This window comes from Orbicella franksi, chromosome 4, assembly GCF_964199315.1.
Source record: "Orbicella franksi chromosome 4, jaOrbFran1.1, whole genome shotgun sequence".
Lineage (NCBI taxonomy): Eukaryota > Metazoa > Cnidaria > Anthozoa > Scleractinia > Merulinidae > Orbicella > Orbicella franksi.
This window is the reverse complement of record NC_138148.1, coordinates 24,957,829-24,972,300: the sequence shown is the minus strand read 5'-3', so window position 1 is coordinate 24,972,300 and position 14,472 is coordinate 24,957,829. Positions and strand designations below refer to the sequence as shown.

Genomic DNA, 14,472 nt, shown 5'->3' with positions numbered 1-14,472 from the left:
AATGATGACAACCAAAAAGGCATTAATGTAGGTGAGAAAGTGATTAAAGTCTCTTTATATGCAGATGACACTACTGTTTTTGTTTGAGACCTTGATTCCGTTTCCCCTTTGCTAACACTACTTCAAAAGTTTAAAAATCTCTCCGGTTTGGGAATCAACACAACAAAGACTGAAGGAATGTGGCTCGGCACGTGGAAGAACAAAACCGATACGCCTTTTGGCTTTCGCTGACCACGGGATCCAATAAAAGCTCTTGGTATTTTCTTTTCTTATGATGAAAACAAAACCAATGAATTAAATTTTGCAGAGAAATCTGGAACTTAGAAAAGACTCTGAATAGTCGGAAAAAAAGAAATCTCACACTTTACGGAAAAATCAACACAGTTAAAACGTTCGGACTTTCTAAATTAATTTATAACGCGTGTCTGCTCATGTTACACCTGAACATTTTATCAAGGAAATTGAAAAACTAATTTTTGACTTTATTTGGGATGGGAAACCGGCAAAGATAAAAAAGTCAACTACCATAGGAGAGAAAAAAACAAGGCGGACTCAAGATGATCGATTTTAATATTATGAATAAAGCATTAAAAGTTGCTTGGATTCCACGTTTACAATCCAGGTCTGACGCATCGTGGAAAATCATCCCTGAAGCCGCGCTCGAAAATCTTGGAGGAATATCATTTTTTTTCACAATGCAACTATGACGTCAAGTTCTTGCGATTTAGCAAACTCCCAGACTTCTATATCTTAAAATATTGGCAAAACACGAGGTCTGCTTTTCAAAAGAATACTTCCCCCCGCAACGAAATAATTTGGAATAATCACAACATAATAATAGATGGTAAAGCACCCTTTTATAAAAGCTGGCTAGAGAAAAAAAAAAAACATTCTACGGGTTGAAGATCTCCTCAATAATAACGGTAACTTCCTTCCTTTCAATCTTTTCTCTGAAAAATTTTATCTCGAAACCCCTTCACTCTTTATTTCGGCTTTATTAATTCTGTGCCGGCCCCTTGGAAGCTGGCAATAAAAAGGACTCCTTCGCACGTAGCGGAAAATGAAAACAACACAACAAAAGTTTCCACCAAAAGCGTTTATTCTATTATGCCAAAAAAAGTCTTCTTATCCCCAACCGCCGAGAGCAGAATTATTAGATATGGTTTTATTCATATATGTTATTTGCCGGCTTAGGGTCGTTCCGTATAGTGAAAGACTGTGACCGAGGTCTTGAAAATGCTGCCCGAGGCCGCAAGCCTCGGACAGCATTTTCAAGCCCGAGGTCACAGTTTTTCACCATACGGACCGACCCCAAGCCGGCAAATAACATGTTTATTTAATTCCTGCAGTAGATTGGTTATACAGATTACAAATGGGTTTGTTTACGCAACTCTTGTCATTAAATCGGCTTGCGCGCCGTCTACTAAAGATTTTTTTAAAAACCTCGGCAACGAGCGGGTAACTCAGATAGTAGACAAAGAAAGATGTATTAAAAAACAGATTTTTTTCGAACTACTTTGTGCCAGTTGCATTTATTTTACCAGTTAAGAATGGTTGACTGTTAGAATCGAGAAACGCCGGTCAACGACCCATTTGGCAAATCGCTCATATTTTGCCCAAAGATACCCTTCGGTGACCTAATTCTAAAAATCATATTATAAAGTTATATTATAAAGTGCGGTTTTTGGTGTAATAAAATGACTGAAATAAGGTGCGAGGACGAAGCGCTGCTAAAGTCTTAAAATAAATTAAATTGACTTCAAACTTCACACAAATGTGGAACAACCACTCTAATTTATTCCTCGTTTTAAACTAATCTCAGATATGTTGATATAGTGGTTTTCCAAACCATTTTAAAAACACCTATGAAGCGTGTGAAAAATAACGGCAAAATATAGGTCATGTTTAACAGCATAAAAATGCATCTGGTACCTCACTTTCCGATTATTTTACTTTACAGCCTTAAAATATCATTATTAAACATATACCATGCCAAGTTTCGTGCTCGAACTCGCAGTATTTCCCTTTGAGAAAAACGAAAATCTATGTCAATGTGTTGGGCGCAAATAACACAACAATTATACAAGAACAATAGACAAATCAATTTCAAAAGCGAAAGTAAAAGGTTATCATTAATTAGAATCCCGTCAATTCACTGCTATCAGTAGAAACATAATGTCCACTGCATAAAAACTGTTTTTAGACGTTTTCGAACCATTGCGCGTTAACTTTGTTTAATTTCCTGTCCGCCGTCATGTCTAGTTTGTCATCGCGTGTATTTCCTTAATGTAAACAATACTGTGAATGGTTCTCATACCAAACGCACAGAGGTTTCCTGGAACCTCGATGTTTTCGATTCACCAAAACGCTTTAAGTTCGTTAAGACACAATAATGGGTCAACTTGGAATGCTGTTTAGCATTAAGGACGTTAAAGGACTGTAAATTAATCGAGTTGAAATATCTTGAGGCAAATCAAAATCGCGCCCTTATTCTAATTGCTAAACAGCCGATCTCCGTTCAAGTTCAAGAAGTCGAGAGGTTAATTCGGCAATGTATCACCGGTACAACAACAAAATCAAACCGAGGTCATCAAAAGTGCAAGTTTAAAAGTGTAGTGGCAAGTTCGAAGTAAATTTCGCCTATATAAATTGGAAACAAGAAGTGAAACGATTTGACCCGAAACAAATAAACGAAATATTAATACGACTAATTTAATCCGAAAATGTTGCAGAAAACATACCTAAAAGCCGTCGATTCCCCTCAATACCACTCCACATTGCCTTACAGAGACCAAGCTTTCTGCTGTAAGAATCAGGGGCCTCATGAATCTGTTTTTATTATATCGGCAACCATGCTGCGTGGCTGATATTCGAGACTCAGTAAAAGTTGTCACACAACCGTACGAGCAGCCCAGTCACGCTTTCACTGCTTTCGCGCAAATGTTCAACATTTCGCAATTGCAAGTTTAAAGTAGTGACAGTAGATTGAAATGCGCTTTTTAAAGTTTCCCTATCCAGGAGCAATTATTTCTTGTTCTTGAATGGCTTTTAGTTGTAGCTACAGTCTGGGAGGGGGGGGGGTACTCCCGGAAATTTCGAATATCTGTATGCCGTGGAAGATTAAGTGGTCTCTGGCTCTTAACGCCAACACTGAAACACCCGATGATTCTCGAAGTATCACAGGGATCACTAAGCAAAATAATTTTGAGTTTAGCTCCGCTGAGTCAGATACCTGTTGGCGCGCATATTGCATTGACCGTGGACAGGTGGAAAAACAGTTAAACCGGAAAAGCCTGTTGCACATTGTAATTCAGCGTTGTCCAACACGCAATCGGTCTGGTTGTAATGCTAATCGTATTTGATAAAATCTCAAGTTTTCTTTCGACACATACTCACGTACTGGGGTGGTGACATACTACTAGATGGGCGTGGTCGGGAGCCACGAGTCAAGTCAGTCAACTCGCAAAGCTCAACCGAGAAGAGTGATAGTGAACCACTGGTGGAAGGACTGCAGATTGTCCCTACGCCTTACCCTAATAGGCCTCTGTGTTATTCTAATGAACTGATGCTGTTACAATGATACTATTTAGCTTTGTGAACATGCCAATGATCAGGGGTTTCTTTCGCAATTTAGTCAGACATCGCTCTTTGTTTATTTCTGCTGGAAGCGTCGTTCTCTGAAGGAGACTTCAGGTCATTTTGTAAAGAGGTACGAACACTGCGACCTCAACATCAGTGCCAGTATCAACGGGTGTGACCGAGGAAGCGTCTGCTGATGTTTCCATGGATAGTCACCATGCACGACAGGGTGTATTAATGCCTTCAAGGCAGCTGCATTCGTGTCTTTCATAGGCTGTCTACTTTAGAGAGGCACTTGTCACTGGAGAAATGTACTTCGTCCCTGGAGAGACATTCCCTTATGGACTTAGCGAAAATGTGCTACAAACCCTGCTTGGAGCAAGCGTTGGCGCTTAACACAAAGCCACAGTAGGTCACCAAGAAGTCCTTGTTGCTTTAAAAGGGGGTTGGGCTCTGAGGGCAGTCAATGACAAGCAGCAATCGTATCTCATGGCAAAATCCCGCGTTGGTCAAACGACAGGCCGAAAGCTTGACGCCGAAATGGTGGCGCGGGAGATGCGCAGAGCCCGGGACCCTTATAATATTCGTCTTTTTCAGGTGCTAGTTTTTCTCTCACAAAGTGACGTTCTGCGGCAAAGTGATCCTGATGAGATGCATGTTCAGGCATCTGAAGAGGAGAGCAATTTTATTCAGGTAAAGGAAGTTGTAGAAATAGTTCAGCTCCAGCATCCTTTGGTATACGACCAGCAAGACCCCTGTGCCTTGGCGATGGAGGGTGGCCTAAAGAGCCTGAAACTGCCTATGCTACGGTGCGGGTGCAAAGACATGGGATTAGATATACCTCTCCCATTCGTGCGCGGAATAGCTCCATACTCAGCGCTTGTGAAGTATTTTACTAACAACTGCACTTGCCGGAAGTATTCTTAGGAACTGTCGATGTTCGACTTCTTCGGTATTGAGCAAACATCTCTTGCCGGGGGGGGAGGGAGGATCGTCAAATTTTTGTAGAGAGGGAGAGGGAGTAGAGGAGGGAGATCCTTTAGAGGAAAAACTAACGGCCGAATCGTCTCAACCTCGTTCCCAGCGAATTTGGGAACGAGAGGGTGGTAAGATGAGAGACTCTGGGAACGAGGTTGGAATCGTCACGCTTTCCAAATTCGCTGCAGCGATTAATTTGCCTTTATCAACTTAGAAACAGATGATCTAACGTACTTTTTTCCGACACTGCGCGCAGGCGCAGCGCAACAGTGCCTTAACAAACTAATCACTCTAGAACATCTGAAAACATAGATCTCGCAAACAGCTTACTTTCCTTAAAATAGTTTTTCACAAAGAACTACTTATTAATGATTCTTTTATACTGCAAAAGAAAACCTTTACCATTACCATGTTCAAAAAGCTAAATAGTATCATTGTAACAGCATCAGTTCATTAGAATAACACAGAGGCCTATTAGGGTAAGGCGTAGGGACAATCTGCAGTCCTTCCACCAGTGGTTCACTATCACTCTTCTCGGTTGAGCTTTGCGAGTTGACTGACTTGACTCGTGGCTCCCGACCACGCCCATCTAGTAGTATGTCACCACCCCAGTACGTGAGTATGTGTCGAAAGAAAACTTGAGATTTTATCAAATACGATTAGCATTACAACCAGACCGATTGCGTGTTGGACAACGCTGAATTACAATGTGCAACAGGCTTTTCCGGTTTAACTGTTTTTCCACCTGTCCACGGTCAATGCAATATGCGCGCCAACAGGTATCTGACTCAGCGGAGCTAAACTCAAAATTATTTTGCTTAGTGATCCCTGTGATACTTCGAGAATCATCGGGTGTTTCAGTGTTGGCGTTAAGAGCCAGAGACCACTTAATCTTCCACGGCATACAGATATTCGAAATTTCCGGGAGTACCCCCCCCCCCTCCCAGACTGTAGCTACAACTAAAAGCCATTCAAGAACAAGAAATAATTGCTCCTGGATAGGGAAACTTTAAAAAGCGCATTTCAATCTACTGTCACTACTTTAAACTTGCAATTGCGAAATGTTGAACATTTGCGCGAAAGCAGTGAAAGCGTGACTGGGCTGCTCGTACGGTTGTGTGACAACTTTTACTGAGTCTCGAATATCAGCCACGCAGCATGGTTGCCGATATAATAAAAACAGATTCATGAGGCCCCTGATTCTTACAGCAGAAAGCTTGGTCTCTGTAAGGCAATGTGGAGTGGTATTGAGGGGAATCGACGGCTTTTAGGTATGTTTTCTGCAACATTTTCGGATTAAATTAGTCGTATTAATATTTCGTTTATTTGTTTCGGGTCAAATCGTTTCACTTCTTGTTTCCAATTTATATAGGCGAAATTTACTTCGAACTTGCCACTACACTTTTAAACTTGCACTTTTGATGACCTCGGTTTGATTTTGTTGTTGTACCGGTGATACATTGCCGAATTAACCTCTCGACTTCTTGAACTTGAACGGAGATCGGCTGTTTAGCAATTAGAATAAGGGCGCGATTTTGATTTGCCTCAAGATATTTCAACTCGATTAATTTACAGTCCTTTAACGTCCTTAATGCTAAACAGCATTCCAAGTTGACCCATTATTGTGTCTTAACGAACTTAAAGCGTTTTGGTGAATCGAAAACATCGAGGTTCCAGGAAACCTCTGTGCGTTTGGTATGAGAACCATTCACAGTATTGTTTACATTAAGGAAATACACGCGATGACAAACTAGACATGACGGCGGACAGGAAATTAAACAAAGTTAACGCGCAATGGTTCGAAAACGTCTAAAAACAGTTTTTATGCAGTGGACATTATGTTTCTACTGATAGCAGTGAATTGACGGGATTCTAATTAATGATAACCTTTTACTTTCGCTTTTGAAATTGATTTGTCTATTGTTCTTGTATAATTGTTGTGTTATTTGCGCCCAACACATTGACATAGATTTTCGTTTTTCTCAAAGGGAAATACTGCGAGTTCGAGCACGAAACTTGGCATGGTATATGTTTAATAATGATATTTTAAGGCTGTAAAGTAAAATAATCGGAAAGTGAGGTACCAGATGCATTTTTATGCTGTTAAACATGACCTATATTTTGCCGTTATTTTTCACACGCTTCATAGGTGTTTTTAAAATGGTTTGGAAAACCACTATATCAACATATCTGAGATTAGTTTAAAACGAGGAATAAATTAGAGTGGTTGTTCCACATTTGTGTGAAGTTTGAAGTCAATTTAATTTATTTTAAGACTTTAGCAGCGCTTCGTCCTCGCACCTTATTTCAGTCATTTTATTACACCAAAAACCGCACTTTATAATATAACTTTATAATATGATTTTTAGAATTAGGTCACCGAAGGGTATCTTTGGGCAAAATATGAGCGATTTGCCAAATGGGTCGTTGACCGGCGTTTCTCGATCCTAACAGTCAGCCATTCTTAATGCGTCAGTCAATTCCAGCAGTGCCCATCCACCCCCCCCCCCCCCGACCTAACCCCCGGGCATTGGCATTTGTTTTAAATAAATGAGCAAATTCCCTGGTGTGGGGACACATAAGCTGTCTAAATGTCGCGGGGTGGGGAGAAGAAAGAGGGTAAATGCCCCGCCCCCGGGATCGTCACCTTCCAACACCTCTGCAGTTTTTTTATTAATCAGTGAATAAAACGTTCAACTGTTCAGTATTTTAATGCAACTGTAAGACTTCAAGAACAACAGTACTTGTTAGTTGATTCTGATTATATTTATTTCTTTATATTTGTTTTAAACAGTTTGCCAGAGGATAGCTGGGATCGCGGCGGACGTGCCTCCACCCGCGAGCTATGATAGGTGCCTGTTTTCGCAGTCTACTTTTTCTGTGAAGAATCAAGACATTTTAAATGACGATGCATTGCATTTTAAGCTTGCAAAATCTGTCTTGAAGATCTTAAGTATTTTAACTCCACTTTCATGAATTTAAAAAATGCTAGGCTAGTTTTGAATGCGAAATGCAAAATAGTCGTGTTCACGTCAGTGATTGTTTTGTGATAAATGAAATATAGTTCACCTTGTCGCTTATATTTATATGCTTACAAGTAATGAAGAAATATCTAAAATTGAGAAAACACAACTTTAAAACATCCACAAGTTTCTCTAGTCCCTGACGGACAAGTCATCGTTCGACAAACGCCTCGTCTTTCCCAATGAACTCATCCATGGCACTTTCGAAAACACGTGTGTCAAATGCTCGAGGGTCGCCCCGGGGTACGCAAATGCCCAGCCCCCGGGCCGCGATAAAATTGCAGATGCCCCACCCCCGGAACTAACAACGTGAGCAAATGCCTCGCGGCTGCCCGGGGGGGGATGGGCACTGCTTGAATTGCCTGATGCATAAATTTTCGTTAATATCTGACTGACTCTTGGAAATAACATTTAAGTGTTAAAGTACAATTGTTACCTCTCCGGAAGATGCTTTGCCGTTCACAGTGTGTTCAGATCCCTCGCCGTCTTTACAACCAAAATGAAAATGAAGCTGTTGCAGCTTGTATTTGCTATTTCCCAAGGGACCCCCAGTAAGTCGACATGTTCCTTTGGTCTTGTCGATATTCAGTGTTGGAGCGTGTCCATTGTTGACGATCTTTCCACTGACATATCCGTATCTGTTATCGCAAGTAAAGCTCAGTCCTTTGAGATTTGAATCCTTCTTTGCCGAGCTGGTTTCAATATTTATGGGAGACTGGGCTTTTTCTTTACAGTGTTTTGATACCTTGTACCAGTCCTTTGGACCGTAGCCTGAAAAATCACCGACCTTGTTGTTCAAATCTTTCAGTCCTCCTCATTATTACTATATAGCTTTTATAAGCAGTTGGTGAAAGAGTATGTGCAGCCTACTGACAGACTCAAACTATTAAAGTATCTCTGCGTTTACTTTAGATATTTATCTATGCTGATGGCGTTTATCCCCAAGGATGATGGACGCTTAAGCTTGGGTTCGAACCCACCCGATGGCTTACATTTCGTTACTCAGACTTCGACAGAATATCAACACCAACAGAACGCAGACAAAAACAGAAAGAGGAGGAATACATTAAAATTTAACCATGCTGAGGGGGGAGGATGCAGTTATTGTTCATTCCTAAAGCATATATTGATTACAAAGATCACGGGCGTAAATCAAACCTTTCCAACATTCATCTATTCGTTCAAATACACATTTTTACATGACGAAAGTGTTTAAAAAGGTAAAAAAGTAAAAACCAAACGATTCCGAACGTATCAAGAAAAGCGGGTGCATTTTTTCTTATAAAAGGCTTTGTTATACGATCCAAAATCACCCTGATATGGCCATTTTTGAACAATGATAGCAGAAGCTTTAAAATACATCTTCAGTGAGATATCAATTTTTTTTACTTTTTTTGCTCTTTTAAACATTTTAGCCTTGTAAAAACTAGTTACAAACTCAAAGCTAACTGATATTATGAACAAATTCAAATACCTGTAGCTCCAGTTTCTCCGTATTTCCACTTTGCTCCTGAGAAGAGGGAGAGAAAGGGAAACACATTTAATGCCTCTTCTCTGTGATCATAATGAACGGAATGTTTTATTACATAACAATACATGGAGATGTCAGCATTGTCAGCAGTGTTGTAAATAGCTTCCGTTAAAAGAAAAAGATAACGACCTAGTTTCGTTAAATGGTTCCATCGTTATTTTCTTGACAAAATTCCAAAAATTGCATTTTGCATTTTTCTGGCACTAGTTAACGAAGTCCTGTAAGCAGGTAAGGAAAGGTTCATGCGCCTCGTTTGAAATATCACAGTTCCAAAAGGGCACGTCTCGCTATAGAATTTTACTGACTAATGACGGGAGAAACTTGACTACCTCGAGCAGGTGTTACTCGGGCGTTCAGAAGAGACAGATAGTTTTTCTTACATTTCAATTTGCCATTGACAAAGTCGTCAATCGGTTTATCTTTATGTCAGTCTGCCCCAAATAAAAGTTACAGTAATAGAGGTGAGCAGGACACGAGTAACTTAGTAAAAACTAAGCAGGAATTAATTTTAGCAACTTTTTCATCGGGCGTCAATTATCGACCATTCCTCAACTTATCAATTTTCGACTGACCAATTAAGAAATGGTAAACGTTCAGTGTGCAACTACTCTATTCGATTTTTTAATGTACGGCTTCACACGAATAACGTGGCAATATTCATATAGGACGTCTTTCAACTATTTTGGATAGCTAAAGCCAGCTAAAGTAAGCTTTGTTAGTTTTGTTGGCTCTCTAACAATCAAATCTCTCAAAATAATGAAGACCTACTAACACTGAACTGAGCACAGAAATGATCGAATTTCTCCGATTAACGACGTGCAAGGCCTTGTGCCTGTTAATTATGCAGGCCCTCAAAACAAGCTGTGTGCGCTTTAGAATGTTTCAAAGCCGTGGCACCTGCTGGATTTTCCTTCAAAATTGTTCAATTGTTCACATTGTAATTCCAACAGCCTTAGTATTTTTATTACGCCATTAAACAATCGTGGTTAAATGGATCTTACCTTCAGAAGCTAAAGCCACAACGACGAAGACGAATAATACTACAACTCGAACCATACTTTCCGCTATGAAACAAGGAGAACGAAATAATCTTTACAATAAGAAAAGTGTATAAATATTTTAAAATATTAGTCATAGATACCTTACCCATGGGTCCTTCAACAAAAAAGGTTCCTCTACCCGGACTTACCGAAAAAAAACGCCACGCTGCGAAGGCGGCCACGATAAGAAACTCCCTCTCGTTCATAAAACGCTACCTCACCTCTCGAGACTTAATTATTCATGATGAACTTATTAGAACAAAAGTAAGCATTTAGTTGTGTTGTATTTCATTTCCTGTAAGGGGGCTAACCATTGTGCAGAGAACATTCGAAACGGGGACAAGTTTCCGAAAAATTCGAGAATTTTCGAATTTTTCAAGTAAGTACCATGCAACCAAAACTCCCTCAGATTCTGGGAAGCAAAATCTAGCTGAACAAAACGACCGTCACTATTACAACTTACTTTACGCAATACAGCATTACAAATATAACACATCTTTGGAAATGTATGCTACACGGATCTAAAACAGGTGTAGCTATTGCTACACTGAAGATGACAGGTGTCCGTCATAAAATTTAAGAATGCTGTCTTAGTGATTCTGGTGCTTTCTCGACCTTTCTGGATCAATTAGATTAAAGGATTGCTTGTATGTTAGTCCATGAGAGGACATTCATCCCTTTAAAACTGCTATCGCATCGCAGGAATATCCATCAAGGATATCCATATGGTAAAAGACTGGAGACAAGACTGTAAATGTATGCTACGCGGATCTAAAACAGGTGTAGTTATTGTTACACTGAAGATGACGGGTGTCCGTCATAAAATTTTAAAATGCTGTCTTGTTTCAGAAGTTATTATTGATTCTGCTGCTTTCTCGACCTTTCTGGATCAATTAGATTAAAGGATGCTTGTATGTTAGTCCATGAGAAGAAAATCAGCCCTTTAAAACTGCTATCGCATCGCAGGAATATCCATCAAGGATATCCATATGATGAAAGACTGAAGACAAAAAACGTTCCTCAAACGACTGAACAAAGAAATAACCTACTTCGAGTATGATAAACTGGGTCTTTTGTTGTGTTTTGTTTTGTTTTTTTTTTTGTTTTGTTTTGTTTTTTGTTTTGTTTTGTTTTTTGTTTTTGTTTTCTTGTTGTTGTGTTTTCTTTTTTCTTTTTTTCAGGAAGAACTACTTCCCTACGCATTCACCTAATCATAACTGTTCCATTTATGAGATGTTTTCGGGCTGATCACTCGTACTGGTAGTTAACTTTAAAAACCCTTTGTTCAAATAAAAGAATATGCTTAAGACTAGTTAAAAAGAATTTATACCGGTGTTAAAGGACACCGAATCGCATTGGTCTTGGCCAATGAAATGTTATCACCAAAGCATACCTCTCAATGCATCTTACGTATGAGTGACGATTAACATCCTTGGCGTTTAATTGGAAGAAGCAGAAGATTCTTCCATCAGTGGAATGAACGAATGATGTACAACCTGTGCAGACCATTTATGTTAGGGCTAAGCTGAAGAAGAGACCGATATGATAAAAGTGGTGACACTAACACGAGAGCATTAAAACCTTTTGGGATGAATAGAAGAAGAACTTTGAACTCTGTCCGGCGTAAAATGTGAAGGTTGACCAGAGTTGCGAAATTCAACTATTGACAGAGGTTGCAAGCAGTAAACCAAGTTGATGCGCCCACACGTAAAACACAAACATGGTCCTATGAAAGTCTTGACACAAAAAGCGCTTGCAGTTCAAAAGCTAATGTATTCATCATTTGAGCAATCAGTTTAGTTCCTCTAGAACCGACACATGTCCTTTATGCATTTTCTTGTCGTTCATCGCAGTATTTTTAACTACTTCCGACATTTTTTTTTTCAGTACTTTCCACCTTGTCTAGGTTTCATGAGGTCATTGGTGTTTTGCGGTGTTCTTTTCCACTTAAACCAAGTGCTTACTACATTGATTTGATAGTATTTTTAGAACTTTAATAGCATTTTCAACGGGTTTGTCTTTTTGTAAGGTTTGACAAGAGCGAAATAGTGGTCCGTTGTTCAATAGAAGATCTAAACTGTGAGATCGTTTTGATTCTAAATGAAACAGCTCTAAAAGACAAGACCTCGTTTGGACAGATGTTATATGCAAGACTTAACAGTTATTGCACACATATCCTTTGTTATTTCAGGGTAAGTCTGCGTTACCAGGTGAAACATCCCAAGAAAACAAATGTTCGTCACGAAACAATTAAGTGATTGGCAATCTCCCGTGAGTTCATTTTGAATGTTTAACCAGCGGTGGAGGGGATTTTTTTACTCGTTGGAGTTTACTATATTTAGGTGCGAAACATCATTTCACGCTTTCCAAACCTTTATTTTCTTTTTGTAACTGAAGTGATTATATAGTGAACGAATGAAATGTAAAGTTCATAGAACTGAGATAATATAATGTAGCAGAGATATTTTTAAGTAATGTATCTAGGCTGGAGTTCCAAACCCTCCAACAAAGATGTAAATCATCTAAACGTTTCTTTCCCATCTCGTTCTGTTTTTTTTTTAAGTTAAGTAGACCAAGGCCTTTCACTGTCCAAGAAGAAAAATCAGTCGTTTAGGACTTTGTCTCTTTACATTGACTACTACCAGCTGCTCCAAATCTGATTATGACAAAGGATGAAACTTAACTTAAAGTTTCTCAATAAACCCGGCCGGCATATTATTTCATTATTTTTGCCTTTTCCTGTACTTGTCACCAAGTACCAACTACAGGGAAGGTGTACAAGACCACTCTAGGTGTCTGAACGCCCGATATTAAGTGCAGCTACCCTTGCTGTTCTAATTTTGTCCTTTCAACTTGCTAAAAGCCTTATCTAACTTTGCTTTTTCATAGATATGTTATCTTTGTAAACTCACTCACTCATCCTCTTCACTCCTGTGAGTGGAGCACGAGGCTACTATATCTTTGTTAAGCGTTATCCCAAATAATATGTAGGGTTTCCCGAGCTACAATTCTGATATCATGTAGTTAAAGAACCCTTCTACTTAGACACTACCACACTTAACCCAATATTCCACAAGAATTTTCAAGATACTGGACTGGAGTTGTAATGGCTCTAGGACACCCCTCCCATGTCAATATTTTTGTGCGCAAAATTGAAGCATCCATCTTTCAAAAATTTGTATATTTTGGGTCAAGCCTGATTTTCTTGCTTAGTTCTTAATGTTCAAAATTAATGTTGCAATAAGACGTCTTTCAGTCTATCAATTTATCTTGTTCGTTACCCATCACATAAATGAATAAACAAATGCCATCAGATTCGTAACGTGCGACATAATTTTGCCACTACCTTATAAGTACTCTACTACAGTGGAAAACATTGTCCGATATTCAGCGCATAAAACAATCATAAAGGGACACTTACCTATGAAACTCTTACCCTTGAAAATGACTGAAAATCAGGTAACATTTGCTTATAACCACCATCTGTTTGTTTTAAACTCGATTAGTTCAAACTTTAGCAGTACGGAATAATTTGATAGGCTGACGTTCAGGATCATGTTTACTGACACTCTTCTTCGTGTCTTAGAAAATACCGCAAGAAAATGACACTTTCAGTGAGTTGATATCCCTGTTTTAAAATTACAAAACCTTTGTGTAAATCTTGAAAGCAAGCTGTTTCAATTCGGTTTCTTTATCGAAAACAGATATCAGAGCAATAGCCGTGCTTGCATAGGACTGCATAAAGTGTCGATAAGAAACTCGTTTGAATCTCTTGACATGACCTACTTAACTTGTATCAGTTTGCGAGGTTATTAGTTTGAAGCCGATATTCAGCAAAAGCAAAGAGACATGAAGGAAGTATATAAGTGTGGACGTTCATCCTTAGGCAATGTTTTTTCCGATTGAAGACGTTCTCGTTAAGAATAAGAAATTACACTGAAAAAAGGTCATTTCAGTAACATTCTTTAACGTTCTACGTTTTATTTTTTCAAAAGACCTCCGAAGAGAATTTTTACTTAGCATTCTGTTAAACATTTATAAGCAGTATATAAGAAATGCATTGTTAGGAGAGATTTTTTGATTTTATTTGTGTGATACCTTTATTTTAAACTGTAAATAGGTTTAAATATTTTCTATTATTTGTTCATTTTTTTAATATTTTGTGACATATCTGTAAAGAAGCTGGTGCAGTTGTTATAACTAAACCATATAACTAAGCGTATGTTCCACGTTAAATAAAGTATTGAGTTGTTTTTATTCTATTTTAGACATGGATATTTCGGCTCATCATGCATGTTGACGCATGTTCACAGAGACTGTG

The 14,472-nt window shown here is 38.9% G+C and overlaps 1 protein-coding gene across 1 annotated transcript; it reads right to left on the bottom strand.

Annotated features, from left to right (window-relative positions):
* Positions 1–7,558: 7,558 nt before the first annotated feature.
* Positions 7,559–9,243, bottom strand: LOC145485053 (carbonic anhydrase 2-like). The gene is made up of 2 exons (XM_081463705.1): positions 9,055–9,243; positions 7,559–8,351 (listed from the first exon to the last, which is right to left on the bottom strand). Exons 1-2 carry the CDS (start codon positions 9,176–9,178, stop codon positions 7,999–8,001), a joined length of 477 nt encoding a protein of 158 aa, XP_081319831.1. The 5' UTR covers positions 9,179–9,243; the 3' UTR covers positions 7,559–7,998.
* Between the last annotated feature and the right edge of the window lie 5,229 nt (positions 9,244–14,472).

Coding starts and splice junctions, on each gene's coding strand:
- LOC145485053 (XM_081463705.1), bottom strand. CDS start 9,178: ATGTATTGTTATGTAATAAAACATTCCGTTCATTATGATCACAGAGAA. Junction 8,352..9,054: donor CGGAGAAACTGGAGCTACAG/GTATTTGAATTT, acceptor GTGATTTTTCAG/GCTACGGTCCAAAGGACTGG.